This window comes from Argiope bruennichi, chromosome 11 (genome assembly GCF_947563725.1).
Source record: "Argiope bruennichi chromosome 11, qqArgBrue1.1, whole genome shotgun sequence".
Classification (NCBI taxonomy): Eukaryota; Metazoa; Arthropoda; class Arachnida; order Araneae; family Araneidae; genus Argiope; species Argiope bruennichi.
In genome coordinates, this window is record NC_079161.1 from 6,300,345 (window position 1) to 6,316,916 (window position 16,572).

At 30.9% G+C, this 16,572-nt stretch overlaps 1 protein-coding gene across 1 annotated transcript in view; it reads left to right on the plus strand.

Moving 5' to 3' along the window:
- The window catches only part of LOC129957664 (uncharacterized), an 85,260-nt gene that overhangs the window by 32,490 nt on the left and 36,198 nt on the right, over window positions 1–16,572 (plus strand). The window contains exons 2-3 of the mRNA XM_056070111.1: window positions 11,712–11,864; window positions 14,999–15,089. Coding sequence (XP_055926086.1) covers window positions 11,714–11,864; window positions 14,999–15,089 — 242 coding nt within the window. The 5' untranslated portion in view covers window positions 11,712–11,713. The remainder of the gene's footprint in view (window positions 1–11,711; window positions 11,865–14,998; window positions 15,090–16,572) is intronic.

Below are 16,572 nucleotides of genomic sequence, written 5' to 3' on the forward strand. Positions count from 1 at the left end.
GTATTGCTATATAAAGGGCAGCCTAAGTAACTGTCATCACCGCACCATTAGCCGCAGAACTTTGCATTCTGCCGCAGCCGATTCTCCAGTTGACTTCGATAATTACATCAGTAAATTGAATAATGATTTTGCCCTGCTGTGATGCCGACGCATTGATTTCTCTATTATGACTCAGTCGAGAGGTGAATGCAGGCGAGGATGAATAATTTTATTGTGAGGGCCGCATCCGGGATCAGAGCGGATTTCAGAAAGACACCGCGCTTCAAATCCCTTCCTTGTGAAGCGCGCGACAGAAGCTCATTAGAGCGGATACCATCGACGAAATTCAAATCCATATTAAATATCGTTTTAGGAAGCATTAGGATCTACCATCAATAGCCGAACTGAAATCTGAGATTCATTACACTTCAACTCTATATGTCACGAATCAATTAAATTATAAATAAATTTAAGAATGTACTCTTTTTCAGCACGTTTGGTAGATTTTTCCTATTGTAATGGGTGGATCGTTTTTTATCCTTTATTTGGTAATTAAAATATTGGAAACTTGAAGCTTAATAGCTTCAAACTCACCACTAGATAGCGCCACTGGTAAGGAACAATAATTTGATTAAAGAAAAGTTCTGAAAGAGAGTCATTTCAAGATGAATGCATAAATATACATCAAAACACTATTTCGTAATGAAGTGAGTGGTTGCTTAGCAGAGATTACAAATATCAATAATTAAGTAAACTAAATCGATCCATTGAAGACTAAATTCTAAACATATCAAGATATTGTTTTATCATTGAGAACACACAAGTGTACAAAATTCGAAACTTTTAAATATCAGGAAACGAATGTAGAATCAATCATAAAATTCCATTTTAACAAACATGAAATGATATCAAGCTAAATAAAAGTGTTTTTTCTTGTTTCAGCTAGTACGGGTTTTATTTGGTATGTTTTGGGCAGAAAACCTCATTTCGATTTCCTTTTAACGTTCTTGTAAAGTGAATAAAATAACACAAAAACAATCTTTGTTATCAAAAAGCATCTCGAAAAGGCTGCTCAGTTGAAAAGTCCATCCTGATCGCATCACATATTAATGTTTCGGTGAATTTGAATGGAATTACAACACTCGATGCGCGCATTACTTGTAACCAGGGCCGGGTTAGAAAAAAGGCAAGCTAAGCGATTGATTGGAGTTCTGTTCCTTTGGGGAAAAGCGTATGATTGAAACCTCAGGGATATAGTTGCAGCATCGATGTAATCCAGTCCTGTATTTTACTTTGATTTACATTTGAATTTATTGAAGTTAAAACTAAGCTTCGTTTCAAATATCAGAACATTCATTCTAGGCAATATTTTTATGTTTGCAAATTTGCTTATTGATCAGTGATTATTTTATTTTATTTATTTATAGTCTGTTAACTTACTCACAAGTTTATAGGTATTGCAACATTCAGATTTCAATATTTAGAATGTGATTTTTAAATTACTTTCAAATTTAATTATTTTTAAATCAACATTTTCATTTGAGAGTTACTGAAACGAACATTCTGGAAAATGACTCGCAATAAAGTGTCTTATTATTTCATTTTTCAATAATATTTAGTACATAAGAACGGCTAATAATAAAAAAAAGGTTAAAAAGCAATAAAAAATTTCAGATTTTTTAAGTGAGTATTAGAAATTTTGAAACTTGTTTTGCCTTGAAGCGTACCTCAGGCGTCATCTGGCCCTGCTTGCTGTATTAAAAATACCGAAATGGCAATGTAGTTTCAAACCGTTTGAGGGGGGGGGGGGATTTATCTGTTAAAAAAATGACAATCTACATCAGTTAGCTTGTGAACACAACTGGAAGAGGAATCAGATATGTACTTACAGTGTTTCTTCTCTCTTCTTCTCAAAAAAGTTGAAACCCGCGGTGGCCTGTTGGTAAGGTCTAAATTTGAAACCGAAGGATTTCAGATTCGAGACCCAATTCCACCGAAGAACCGTCATGTAAGCGGGTCTAGTGCACGTCAAATCCGTTCGGGCCAAATATCCTTCCGTTGGTGTGATGTGGAAGTTTGGAGAGCGGATGCACGCTAAGATGTCATCCTCGTCATATGACCCTTGTTCAAAAGCACGAGGTTCGCCCCAAAATAGCCGTAATATTGCTTCAAAATGGGACGTTAATATAACTAAACTGAAAAAAACCCAAAAGAGTTGACAGTTTGGGATTTCTTTGGAACTCATAAATATACTAAAGAAAGAATATTTAAGTAATTTTTTAAATGCTACTCATAATTAATATACAAGTATAAAACAATTTTAGTATTAAGTCAATCAGTTTAAAATCTCCATTTTTTTCAAAGATATATTATGTTTGAAAAAAAAAATTGTCCACATTACTACATCCATAATTCGTTATCATAAAAGATGAAGTTCCAGAATCTGTGCTCAAAAATTTGAATTTGAAACTCGGGCATGTACAAAAATCTACTTATTAGAATGTTTGGCACTGTTCTATCAAAAAGTGAAATCTCAAAAATTTGCCAAGAGTGAAAGGTTATTACGAAGAAAAGAAAATAAATTTCCTTTCTCCACATTTTCATAAAATTTACTTTTATACAGTATCTAAATAGCCATTCTGCAAAAAGAGACTTCGAAATGTAACGATAAGAATAATTCATTCTCTAGCAATCGTGCAAGATATTGGATTCAGAAAACATTACCTTTTTTCAAAATAAATTGCACTCGCAAAGAAAATATGGGTGTTGTCAAAAATTCGCGAAAAACTCTTCTTTCTGAATCGGTCTCTCAAATTATAGATAAAAGTAAAAAGAACTATGTAAAACGTTTTTGGTAAGACATGCCGTTATGAATTATTTATCGTAATATGTTCTTTTTGCTCAATAATCGCATTGTATCATTATTTTTATGTAAATCAAAATAAAATAACCATTTTGAGAAAATGAGGGAAATTTGTTTTCAAAATGGAAGCCTTTATTATTTTTAAAATTAAAATTTTATTTTAAAACTTTTTGGTTTAATTTTTTATTATTTTCCTGATTAATGCATCAATGAATCAATAAGCAACATTTTCGATTTGAAATAATAAGTAAATGCATTTATCTACAGTTCCTAAAAAAACGACTGTCTAATAGAAAGCAACTTTTTGTCTTTTGCCTTATGGCCTTGTAAAATGGATATAACGCTTTATGGGAAGAAGGCTGCCACGATACGTGAACTGGAATTTTGTAAACTCTTAGGCCTATTTTCATTCCCCTATCGCCGAAAGCCTGAAAGACGATTCTCCTCTCTTAGATCACCTGAAGTCTCAATTCTTTTCTTATTTACATTTTCAATGAAATTGTTGTGTTTTAATGTGTGTTGAATTTTACGTATTGAGTTCTTCAGAATATTTGTCTTAAGCAGCAATGAGGACGAAAGTACTGTCCTTACGATGAGCTAGAAATTCGGAAGATGTCATCCAATGTTTCGGAAGGTGTTCAGAATGTTTATTCTAGTATCATGGGAATGAAATAATAGGTGTGAAACTGAATCTGTTGCGCCTGCGATCAAATTAAAATGCTGTAAATAGAAAAGTAGGCGCTTTGAAAAAATTACGTGCCTAATGATAGGGTAGCGTTGTAGGACCGAATAGGACTATATACGTCCTCGTCATTTTGCTCATGGATCAGATGTGTTCCGATGAGGATTAGATGTGTGCCAAAAATGACTTTACACTGGTAAAAAGCTCATGATTAAAATAAAAAATAGAATTTAAATAATTATCAAAAGACTAGCTATGTAAAAAAAAAAAAAAAAAAAAAAAAAATCTTTCATATGCATGTGTACTAGATGCAAAACAAGCTAAAGGCAACCAAAAAAAAATAGGAAAAAATAAAACGGCACAAAAAATAAAGGAGCAGGCATAAAAAGAAAAAGTAGAGAAGGTTTAAATGGCTCAAGCAGAAGAGCCTACAAAATATCTCACAGTAACAGTATCATTGAAATATAATCAGTAAATAATAAAATTTACCAAATATAGGCCGTTTAAACTTTGAAAACAGAAAAAAAAGCAAAGAGAAAAATATAAATGAAATAAATAAACAGAAAATATATATAATACATTGGCTCAGTGTAAGGTAGAGTTCATGATCAGGAACAAAAAGATAGATAAAGAGTTCTTTTTGCATTTTTCTCTTATACTGACAAGTTACTGTCCACTCTTAACAGTGCGCGCCTTTCTCTATGCATACTTTGAAAGGTTCAGGCAATAGTAGAGTCCCGTTTAAAGTTTGCAACAGTTAAAAAAGCATTAGCACTTGAAGTACTAAAAAGAATGCAATATTGCTTTACCGCAAGGTATAACTGACAAAAAGTTCTTTTTTCCTTTGTAGCAAAATAACATATAGAATCGAAAATAAGAAAGCTTAGTCCAGATCGGTGACAAACTAGGATAAATTATAATTCCATTTGGAAAATTCTGCTTCCATTGTGCGCATTTTCCATCACTTTATTCTTCATCATATGAGAAAATGTATTAAACCACAACAAAATATTTCCCAAATTCTATCATTAATCAGATGACAAACTTACCTCTTTGGAACAATATTCTAGAAGAAAAAGATTCTACAAACATTCTAGAAGATTATAGACGCTGCAACAAACATGCGCAATCATGAAAAAAGAAATGCATACATTAAATTTGCAATTTCAAAAAATAAATAAATAAAAATAAAAAAAATAATAAGAAAATTTAGTTTATTGAGCCAGCTGCGTTAAATGCATATTCTAACCTCATTTTTCACATAACTTTTCTATTTTCACGTCTTTAATATCATGCTGTTCGACGGAGCATATTTAGATATTGCGTATCAGTGCAGATGTTTAAAACACGTAAAGAACATCGAAAAATCGCATTTTATTAGATTAATAAGAATATAGATGAGGTTAATTAACTAAGCTTGATTTGTTTTCTGTCTTCGCAGTTTATGACATTTGGCTCACTTTTAATGTTACAAACGTTAATCAACGGGTTTACAGGCGCGAATTTCATAACAAAATTCGATAATACGTGCAGAAGATATGACATTATCATTCTGAAATGGTGGTTTTCTCATCTTCCTCTCCATTATCGGAGCAGTGACATTTCCTCACAACGGCTTAATGAATCTCCAGGATGGCTGAAGCTTTTGATATATTTACAAATGAACCTCACTGAATGAAGAAAGTTTTCTTTAAGCTAAAGCTTCAGATAGAATTTTATTTGCAAATTTAAACTTTAAATAAAATAATTTTAAAAGAAATGCAAAAAATAAATAAGTAAATTATAAATTGCCAAGTAAAATCACTCTAAGGCAAACGAATATACACCAGCAGGAATCTAAAAACACCTTTTAGCATCTCATGATGCAAAGAAGATTTGATAAATATACTTTAACTTTATTCACAGAGTTATTCCTTAAGGTGAGACTGCTGAAACTTTCACCCTTCCACTTTGGAAATATAAAGAAATTTTTTTTAAGTTGCATAATATAGTGAAGAAAATGTGACGTGGGACTCTTTCTTTTGCGTCCGAAATTCGATGCGGGTCATAATCACCTGCCGAATTCAACTTTCTGAATTATCGCGCTTCCGGAAGCATGAATGATGAACGGATCAACCTTAATCCTGAATCTTGAACGGATCAACCTTAATCCTGAATCTTGAACGGATCAACCTTAATCCAAAATATGAAGCTCAGATAAAAGTCTGGTAAAAAAAGAAAAAAAAAAAAAAAGCACGATACATATTTCATCTATCTAGAGTGATAAGTTTTTTCCCTGCCTGCATGTAATTTTATCTTTAACGCATTTCGTACAAAAACTGATGAAAATCTACAATACCCTTGTTTCAATCGAATATTAGAATTCTTCCATTTAAAATACGGTAATCAAGATTCGGCATAGTAATTCGTCGGAGCGGAGACAATCATTGACATTTCCCGAACGAGAAATTAAAAAGGAGTTCGGGGAAAAAAACTTTTTAAATCGGTTAAAAATAACCTAAATAACTTAACTGGTTATGAGATATCTTGTTCACTAAACGATTGATAGATATAATTCTAAAAATGTTTTTATCCAACTCTGTGATGTTTGAATCGGGTATAAATCAAGTAGTCCAGTGCGAGCTTTGATAATTACAACGTGTCCGCCTTGTGTAGGAAAAAGTTGCCGAAAAGTGACCACTTTGGTCAATTTTTTTCTGTGCACAGCGATAAAAATTTAGTTTGAATCAGAAACAAGCATTAGACTTTTTAAAATAATTTATTTACCTTCAAAACAATGAACATTTTATGAAATCGCTCGTTGAAGCAGGGACGATAAAATGCTTTAGAAATGTCGCGGTTCAGTTAAACTATCTTTTTTCCCAGATTGGGCCGTCAATTGTTTTATGCAAAATGAAAGCAAAAAATATTTTCTGATTCCTAAACTCATGTCAGTTGATAATTTACAAATCTGAGAAGGGCATTTAATGCACGGCACCATTTCTTTTGTTTTCTCTTACACGATACAAAGAAATACATAGCTTTAGTTTCTGTCCTTCTTAAATCACGACTTCTTGAGTTTATTTTTCCTTCACTGTTTGAGATTTGACTTCTAATTTATGAAGATTATCAGTGATTATAATTACTTTCCAGAATATTCTATTTAGTAGTTCCATTTATTAGTTTTAGTAGTTCAATGTATTCAATTTTACCAGCTATTTGAAATCTAATCTCAACATCTTCTTTTCGCAAAAAACAATACAAAAAAATCTTTTGACCTTCCTTTTTAACAATTTTAAATGCATTTATTTTTGTGCATTGCATTCAAACAAGCTTTCTTTCTGAGAATGTAATAACATATTTCGCTGCTTACTTTGAAGTGTTGTTCAGAACAATTATTTTTCATTAAAATTTTAAATTAACTCTGCCCACTCGAATGTCTTCTCTCAGTTACCATTCAAGACGACGTATCCTTTTGACATTTTATTTATTTATTTTTTAAAATTTTGATTGTTAAAAATACCTACAGAATGTTAAAAAGATGTAGATTTATTTAAAGGGAACCTCAACTTAAAACAGTTGCATGTTTTTATTTTTTGGTCTAGTAAATAGGTCCATGTATTAAGTGAATAATTTGCATCGAATTATCTTTCCGAGTGAAAAGGGATAATAATATTCTATTCTACTCATCATTAACTGTAACCATATAGCTCTTTCTTAAAAAATTGATTTAAATCGTTACTTTTACGTCATTTTACGACCTAAATATTTAGTAGGATTAAACTTAAGATATCGGCCCAATCCAGGAGGTGATCTTTCAAGGCGCTCGAGAAAAAATAAAAACATGCTAACCCGACTTTCACCTGAGTAGCACTGGAGTCCTGTTTGACAATAAAAATTAAACGGCACTGCCAACCGAATCAACACATAATAATTGCAAAGTCAAATCACCCTGGTACAAATGCAAATCTGCCGGCTGTAATCTAATAAACGCCAGTTTGTGTCAGGCGCGTGCGGATCCGGCTTTCATTCAAAAGCGTTGCTGAAAATATTTCTGTGCAAACAAGCGAAGGACGCTTTGACACGCAGCGTTTAAACACGCACTCAATCGATAATGGCAGAAGGTAGGGAGGGCTTAAGGGGGGTGACGGATGATTGAAAGTGCTTCGCCGGAACGTCCATGGCCCTCCATTCATTAAAGTGAATGCAACATTCGCCGGCACTCGTTGAAGGGTCTTGAAATGAAAGTTACAATGGACGAATTTTGATATTCCTCGATGATTGTCCGGATTTATTTCGGGGAAAGGCATTCGTATAATCGGGAAACAGTTCCATAAGACATGGCTTTGAGACGCAGAGGCTTTCGAAAAATATAATAAGAATAATCATAAATCAGCTTTTTTAACGCATTCGAAAATATAATTTATTTCATTTCACTTACTTTCTAGTATTTAGTTTTAGTCCTTAATTTTAGAATTCATTCTTATAATTGTTATGCCATTTTGACATCCATTTTTTCTCTAAATCATTATCGCCTGGTAATAAGGGAGTCACATACTGGCAAAGAATCAAAATCGAACTAAGGAAATCAGTTAACTGATAATTAAGTTCTAAGAATATGAAAAAAAAAAACCTCTATTATCTGTAGACTTGTATTATAAATGAAAAAAAATTAAAAATTGTAGTAGATGTAACATGAAGTATGAAAATATACGTTTGAAAAGTCGAAAATAAAATTCCATCTTTACGAACATGAAATAAGTCAAATTTAAATAAAAGTTTATAAAAATAAAGGAATTTAAACGCTTTTATCAGCGTATTAAAATGTGGAAAAAATAATTTTTATCAAAAATACGGGTGTAAAAACAAAATCGTGCAAGTGTGTTGAGTTCAGATAAGTACTCTCAGAAACGAATTGGAATTTTAACCACATCTGTCAGATATTTTAAATTTTAACAAGCTTTTAGAATTTTTATGATATTTATTGCTGATTATTATTTTATTATATTGCTCGAAATATTCAGAATTTCTTTTCATTTCCAGATTTTTGATTAAAAAACATTTTTTTAATTATTTTAAAACACTAATAACATTATGTTTTATAAATTTTAGTGTTTACAAAAGTTTTTTTTAAATTTAAAATTCCATATTATACCATTCTCAAAACCAATTTGTCGAATTTAATATCAGATGGCACAGTCAATAAAGAATCAAAATTCGATTAAAAAGAGTCGGTTAACTGATAATTACATTTTGAAAATATTAAAATAGAGCCCTGTGACCGAAAACATGGATTCCAATCGAAATTTGATAAAAATCTGAAGTTTTGATTCATAGATAGTCTTCCACTTTCATCTGTCTCGTTGTTAGATGCCAACGCTGCACGTTTCACAGATCAACGGGCAGACAATGTTCTTTTCATAGAAATTTCTAGCAATCTGAAAGGCATCCGAATACCTTAGTCGATTTTCTTTCTGCATACGGGAAAAGGAAAAAGCTGTTTTATTTTCAGAATCAAATTAGAATAGCTGCAATATCATAATTTAGGGTTGAAGCATCTGCCCCTGAATTTTGTTAACGAATGAAGCAATCCATTTTAATACGCTTTATTGTCCTGCTGCAAAATATATGATTTAATGAAGATATTTGTTGATCCAATTATACCGCATATTCAGTTCCACCAAGAAGTTACTCCGGGCACAGTTGCAGACGTTAGTTAGACGCTTCAACAATTATCTTAATGTTGGTGATGATTAAATATCTGCTAAAGATTACGAATATTTTAGCATTAATTATAAATTAACATTACTCGGTGTTAGTCTTTTCAATTTAGGTTCGACAACGGCGTCTTAACTTCGATGCCGAGAACAGGCTGCCTTAACCAAGTTAACATGAAATCACTCTAGTTTTCTTTAACTATGAAAACTACACTATTAGTCAACAGATAAGTTGTTGACAGTCTCTATATTATGAATTTCAGAATGATCCCCATTAGTTGACGTCACAAAACGGATATTTTTAACAATTTTATTCAACTTGTGATGATTTCATGATTGACTAAACAAAAGATTCTTTAATAAATTTTCGTGGTCTTACGTATATTTAAATATAATTCTTTCAAATTTGTAAAATTTTACTGTTACCCAATAGATATATTTAATTAAATTTTTATTTTAAACCGAAAGCGCATCTGCCACTGAATTCGAGAAAAAGATTCGTAAAAAGAAAAATAAATAAATAAAGTAAAAAGATGAAAATAATAAAAAAAGCTATTTGTAGTATTATATTTATCCCATGAATGATGCATTTCTTTTTCACAACGACGATGCAATTTTGCAGTCGTTAAAATAATCCGCCTTCAAGATACCGGTGAACCTCCTTGAATTTCATAAATTTTGCTTATAAATAGGATAATTCAAAAATGCAACGAGTTTCAAGCATCACATTTAATATAGGGTCTTTACTTTTATGTTGTAGATTTCTATGAATTTTCAAAATCCATTGAGAGAATATCTATCCACCTGCCTGTCTGCAGCAAATATAAATATTTTCTTAGAATTCTTTTCTTAAATATTTTACCATCGTCAATTAAATAACAACTCCACAGGTGTAAAGCATTGAATGAATTGTTAGTTTTTGATGAAATAGTATCTATAATTGAAAAACCGCAGTGTTGTCTGTGGCCTCAAGAAACCAAATCGCCGATTTTCGCTCAAAGGTATTTTGGCGAAACCTTCCTCTAGATATCTGGGCCACAAAATACCCTCACAATGGAGTACGTAGACTAATTATTGATTCTCAAGAAAAAGATTGCTGGTCGAAAGGGAAGTAGGAATGGACGACCCCATCCTTCATTCTCGCCAGAAATGACTCTTTTTGATTTATTCTTTTGTGATTATATCTCAACGAATGAGATTTAGCTACACTAGTTCGAGGTATGGAGATGAAGCGTATTCATTTTCCTTCACAAAATTGGAGGAACTATTAGAGTTGTTTGGCGTATTATAAATTCCGTTGTGGTATTTAAATTTGTACCATACGTCAAAGCATAGTTTTTGAGCAATTAATTTTTGTCATCAAGAAGAGACTTTGAGCTCGTTCAAAAAAATTTCTTCTTGTAGATTAAAAAAGGAATATGCAAACAATTGCTTCAGAAAGAATGCAAAGTGGTAGAATGGAGGAGGTTACCAACCAACCGCTTGGACCTGCATGTTACCTGAGAATAAGGATGCATTTTCCAAAAATTAATAAACTTCCTGCATCATTAGACTTTGCTTGTTAACAAAGTGTCATTATGGATTGCAGCAATAAGGTTTTTTAACACTATAACTGTGATTTTAAAGTTAAAAATATTTCTTTTTAGTACAATTGTATGTGGTGTTTATTTAAAAATTACAAAGAATTACATATGAATGAAAAAAATTATATGGGTGCAAAAACAATGGGCAACAGAAATATGTAAAATGAAAAAAAAATCTCAGATCTGGAGTATCAGAATTTAATTAGAATAAAAATGAAAATACGGATGAAGCTGGTGGAGTTGCGTCTTAAATTTAAAACAGAGAAAAACTGAGAAGCTTGTGCCATTTGCTGTCTCATTATAAAAATAAGACAGTAAATCATTAAAATTGTTCAAAGGTTTTAATAGAACTCATATATTAGTGTAGTAACCAATATAATTTCTTTATATTAATTATTTACATTTTTAAAATCTTTAAACTGATTTCTATCTTGAATTCGATAGCAAATGGCATCACTATATAAAATCAAAACGTAACAGAACGATGAAATGACAAAACTTAAAATCAGCAGTAACTTTTCTGAAAATATTTAAATATGTGGTGGAATGAAGATCATTATGATCCGTGCAGTGGAAACAAGAGGACGGATGTTTTCGGGAACATTTCTTTAATGATCACATTTCACACAAAACAAACACAAACAAGAAGGACAAGATAAGGCATTAACGTGGGCCTCTCACAGAACAGCATCTCATCTCATTATAATAACAATCGCAATGCACTATGGGATGCCTACCTAATCAGGCATCGCCATTTATTATCCAAAAGAGAAAATAGAGTAATGCAACTGCTAATGTAATTCATTTAATTGAAGTAGCTTTTCGTAGATTATAAATTTTTTCTCTAGGAAAAAAAATCTTGCTTACCGCATACGTTTGCGTAATACATTTTCCTTTCTAATTTTCAGACATGTCCAGCCTGCTGTCAATTTGCTCCGCGAGGACCCTGGCCTTCGTTGTACTGGCCATTCTCTGCTGTTCCCTTCTCTGCGAAACGAGGGCCCAACAGTTCTATCCCAACGGGAGATACGGAAGGAGGAGCGTCATCCCACCTCTGGCAGGTGTGTGCAAAAATACGTGATTTCTCCAAGAACTAACCTTTAAAGACAACGCCATCGAAACGCTGTAGATGGCGCTGTTCATATAAGGACTAACAATATTTTGCATTGCAATCTGAGATAAATTAAAATATACATTATCGAAATATGTAATTCTTTTCATAATAAATCTTTAAATTTCAGACGTTTATAACTGTATTGAAACTTTAGCTGTTTCAAAACCCACTTAAATTTCAAATATGAGTTTTCTTTATAATGAGTCCTTAGTTATAGAACCACTATTGAGGAGAAAGTTTTTAAAAGCATTTTCTTGAAACCAGTCTGTTTTAAAGTAATTGTAATTTCCTCGGGTATTATTGATATTTTCCATTTCCTCTAATCAAAAATTTAAACATACAAATGTTTTAATTACAATATTCCAGCCACAGTTTTTCAGTTTCAGTAATATCATTAGTTGGAAGAAAAAAAAAAAAACAACAACAAGGAAATGCCAATAGCATTTGCTGCAGCACATAATTTTAATTTTTGTAACATTAAATACTTGTTCCATTGGTACTATTATATAGAAATATTTCAAAAAATTATCACTTACTATGAAAATAATCAACGTTGCCAGTATCTAAAAATGCAGCACAAGTTTCACTAAAAAAAAATGGAAATATAAAAAAAAGTGGATTAATTCCGAAAAGCAAAAGAACAGAGATCACAACCATCATATTTTCCAACAATATCATTAAACGATAAAAAAAAAAAAGGGTATTAATTATCAAAGCCGAAGTTTCCACAATCTAATCGGCCAGCATTCTACTCCAGCGCCATCTATAATCCTTAATGAACCGATAACATAATTAAAGGCCTGGAAACACTTACAATGCTAACCTTAGCTGTGAATGGATTCCACAAGCGTTCCTTCGGCGGCGAATAGATCAACCTTTTAATTACATCAGCCGAGTGAAGAATGAATAATGAATAGAAAAACTTCTTCAGATTTTTGTCCCGAGAGCTCTTAATCTATTTTGTGTTATCGAATTTTCATTTGAGCTTCTTTAGCGAAAATATTCTCTTCTTTGCGCGCTTCGTAAATCATTTCATCGAATAAGTTGGATTTTGCTTATTATTTAGGTGTTTTATTTTATCAAGTTAAAGTGCTCGATGAATTATTTTAATTTTATAATTTTTATGCATCGCTGATATATAATTAAAGCTTCATGAAAACGAGCAATATAAAATGTTAATGTTCAGATACCGTATTATGATAAATTAGATAGACCAACTTACATTTACAAACTAATAAATAAAAATGAAAAGATCATATTTTTAAAAACTATTTATAATTTAAAATTTTGGTTGCTAATTATTCGAAATAAGAATTCTTAAATAATGAGTATTGTCAAAAAGTTTTGCTAATTTCGGATCATATAATGAATTTTGTTACATTTTGAAATAACCCATTTTTTGATACATTGTAATTATTTATCTTTTGTAATGTAACTATAGTCCTAAGAAATATTCTCATTTAAAAAATGTATGCAAAAAAGAACAATTTCTGTTTTCTAACTTCTTTATCTCTGCAAATTTTTTATATGAAAATTTTAAAACTGAATTGTTTGTTTCATTTTGGCTTCCCAAATATTAATTATGCAAGCTCAAAATAGCTCATTCGAAATATCATTTTCCTTCTTTTAAAAATGCAATTAGATTGTGACCATCTTTTTTTATTTTTATTAAATTTATGTTTTTATATAAAATGAGCTTAAAGGTTTAAAGTTTTTATCTAATTTCAAATTTATCTGTTAAGTATTAGTATTTTGTTGTATTCAGAATGAATTTTAATTAGTGTAAAACTAAAATGACTTCAGAGTAGTTCCAAATTTTATTATATCTTGAAAAGACCGAGAGGAAGGAATTGAATATTTTCAAAGTTTGAGTCTCCGGAAATAAAATAACCCAGACAAGAAAAGAATCTTCGCCTTGAAATCATCTAAAAAATAATATTCAAGCTTTCTTGTCAAACTTCTTACTCCCAGACTCTTTTGTCGCTTTTATGATAAATAAAAAATGCAATCAGCTGCATGGGTGAAATTTAGAATTTTGCAAATTACACCAAATCAATACCACATTTGTAAATTTCTATCAAGTTTTGGACGAAATCTCGACACTGAATAGTTTTCCGTGTGCATGTGAACATGATATTTCAAATTCGTAAAGACAGCTGGGTTAAGAAAAACACGAACTTTTATCATCAGAATTCTAGATGTGTGTCAAATATTGAACCCATTCCTTCAAATCGGCAGCTTCTATGACGCTTTATTTCTGTATATTTGGTTGTGATAACTTCGATAAATAAAATTTGGGTTTGAGGCCTCTTAACTATATAAACATATATGCGGGGGTGACAGCCAAGCAATAACAAGTTCGAGCCCGTTGATATCCGAGAATTTAATGAGTGACAATATAGTTACGTTAATGATGATGCACAAATGGAAGATGACAAATTTACAGGATGAGATTACGATGATCAGGTTCAGAGCAAACATGAAAGTTCGTCTTTTAAACAACGCGTCGTAATAGTTCTTCACTTCGCCGCGTCTTGATGTCAACTGAGAGCAACTCTCGTTTCCTATGCCAGAAGCACTGCTCAATGGCGGGAAGTGAGGACTTGACTTCATATATATGTTTCATTTTTAGAACCAAATAGTCTCAAGAACTGGTCCAAAATACGTATTCCAGTTTCTTCATTTTACTTCGAAACACAAACTTGGCCATATTACATTACTGTACTTGAAATTCGGGAAAAGAAGATTCCAACTCTTCGCTTTTTTTTAATTGTTATGTTTGCTTAAATATGAACAGACACGCAGAAAAATTTCTCATTGACGTATTTCGTTTGAAATTTTATCGAAACGTGCACTTTTAGTTTACAAATAGAATTCTATTTCATTCTTCCAGTTCGTTTCATTTTTTTTTTTTTTTTTTTTTTTTTTTTTACGAAATCAGTGAGGACTGGAACATTGAGATTCAATGCCATCCGCCGAATTTTTTTTAACTGTTTAAACACCATATGAAATTACTATTTTCAATATCGGGATTGCTTCATTATAGCTCATGAATAGTTTTTTTTTTAATTTATTTTTCAGAATCCACGCAAGATTTCAGAGTGGCGATTTCCGGCGACGACTCCATGATCTGCAAATTCACCGGCTACGCTGACTACTACAGGTGCACAAGGTACAACACTCTTTAAAGATATGTTTTCAGTTTATCAAACAAGAATTTATGGATGACGCTGTCTTACAAAAACTGAAAAACGAAAATGTAATTTTTCTGCTGTAATAAAAAAAAAATTATAAAAAGATATAAATAAGTTTAATGCGATAAGAATTTTTAACAGAATCAGGAATCAGAAAACACATATGGTTTTATGTGCTCTACACATAAATTCTGAAAATTCCCATAAAAATTAGATTTGAAAGAGGAATTTTTTCCTAATGACCATTTTAATGAGTAGCGAAAATTTTGTTAACCAAAATATTTATTCTGTTAATTGAAATTTAAATTATTTTAACTTTTAAATGATTGAAGGCAAATAAACAACTAGATGAAAAATTTATTTAGAAATCCTGCAAAACTCCTTCAAAGTGTCTCACCATTTTCGTTAAATGATGTAAATATTTTCCCGTGAAATTATTTATTATATAAAAGATATCCCCAATACTTCAAAACACCATTTATTATTCGGATGACGTTACAGTATTCATTTCCTTAAGTAGAGCTGGGCGATGATCGAATCTTACCATCGCGATATAGCATCCACAACAAATCACTTCTCGACATATCGTCATTTTATTATTTGTTTATTGAAATATTAAATTATAAATAACCCCTTAAGATACCAAACTTAACAAAACTTTCCCAAAAAGTGGGAATTTTCATTTAACTTGATAATTTTCATTTATAAAATAAAAATATTTGCTTTTATCCTACAAATAAAATAATTTAAATATAGTGATATTAAAATAATTTCAGTAAAAGACGTAATAAAGAAAAAACAGCATTTCACTTTGACTATGCCTATAACTCAATATATCATAATATTTTATTTCTTCAATAATGGAGTCATTTTTAAAATGTCACTCCTTCAATTCTAAATTAGAACATTTCAGTACTTCACACATGAACACAGACATGCACACATTATTTATGCCTTTCACACGCTAAAATAAGTAGTTTTGTAAAATCGCGAATTTGAAATCTAAAATCTAATGTTATGAATAATTAATTCAGTGTATGAATAATATAAATTTTTATTTAAAAAGTATTAATGGCAGATTTAGTTTAAATATGCAATTAGAGTTTGAATTCAATTTGTGAATAAAATAATCATAATTAAAGAAATATAAACATATAATTTCAGAAACTGAAAACAGTCATTTCGACAAGAGTAGGAATATTAAATACTATAAAGCGCAATCGCATTTATGGAAAAATATTGCAATGAAGTAAAAGTTCTAGAAAAGGTTTTCAATAGAAGCAAGCGGACAAATAAAAGAAAATTATCCCATATGCAACATTATTAATATAAAATCACCCAAAATATAACCAGTATACAAACAAAATGCTTAGATTTTTAAATATTAAGAGCGTTACAGATTTTTCTATCAACATTTTAATCGAATTATAAAATAGAAAGAATATTCAAAAATGTCATATA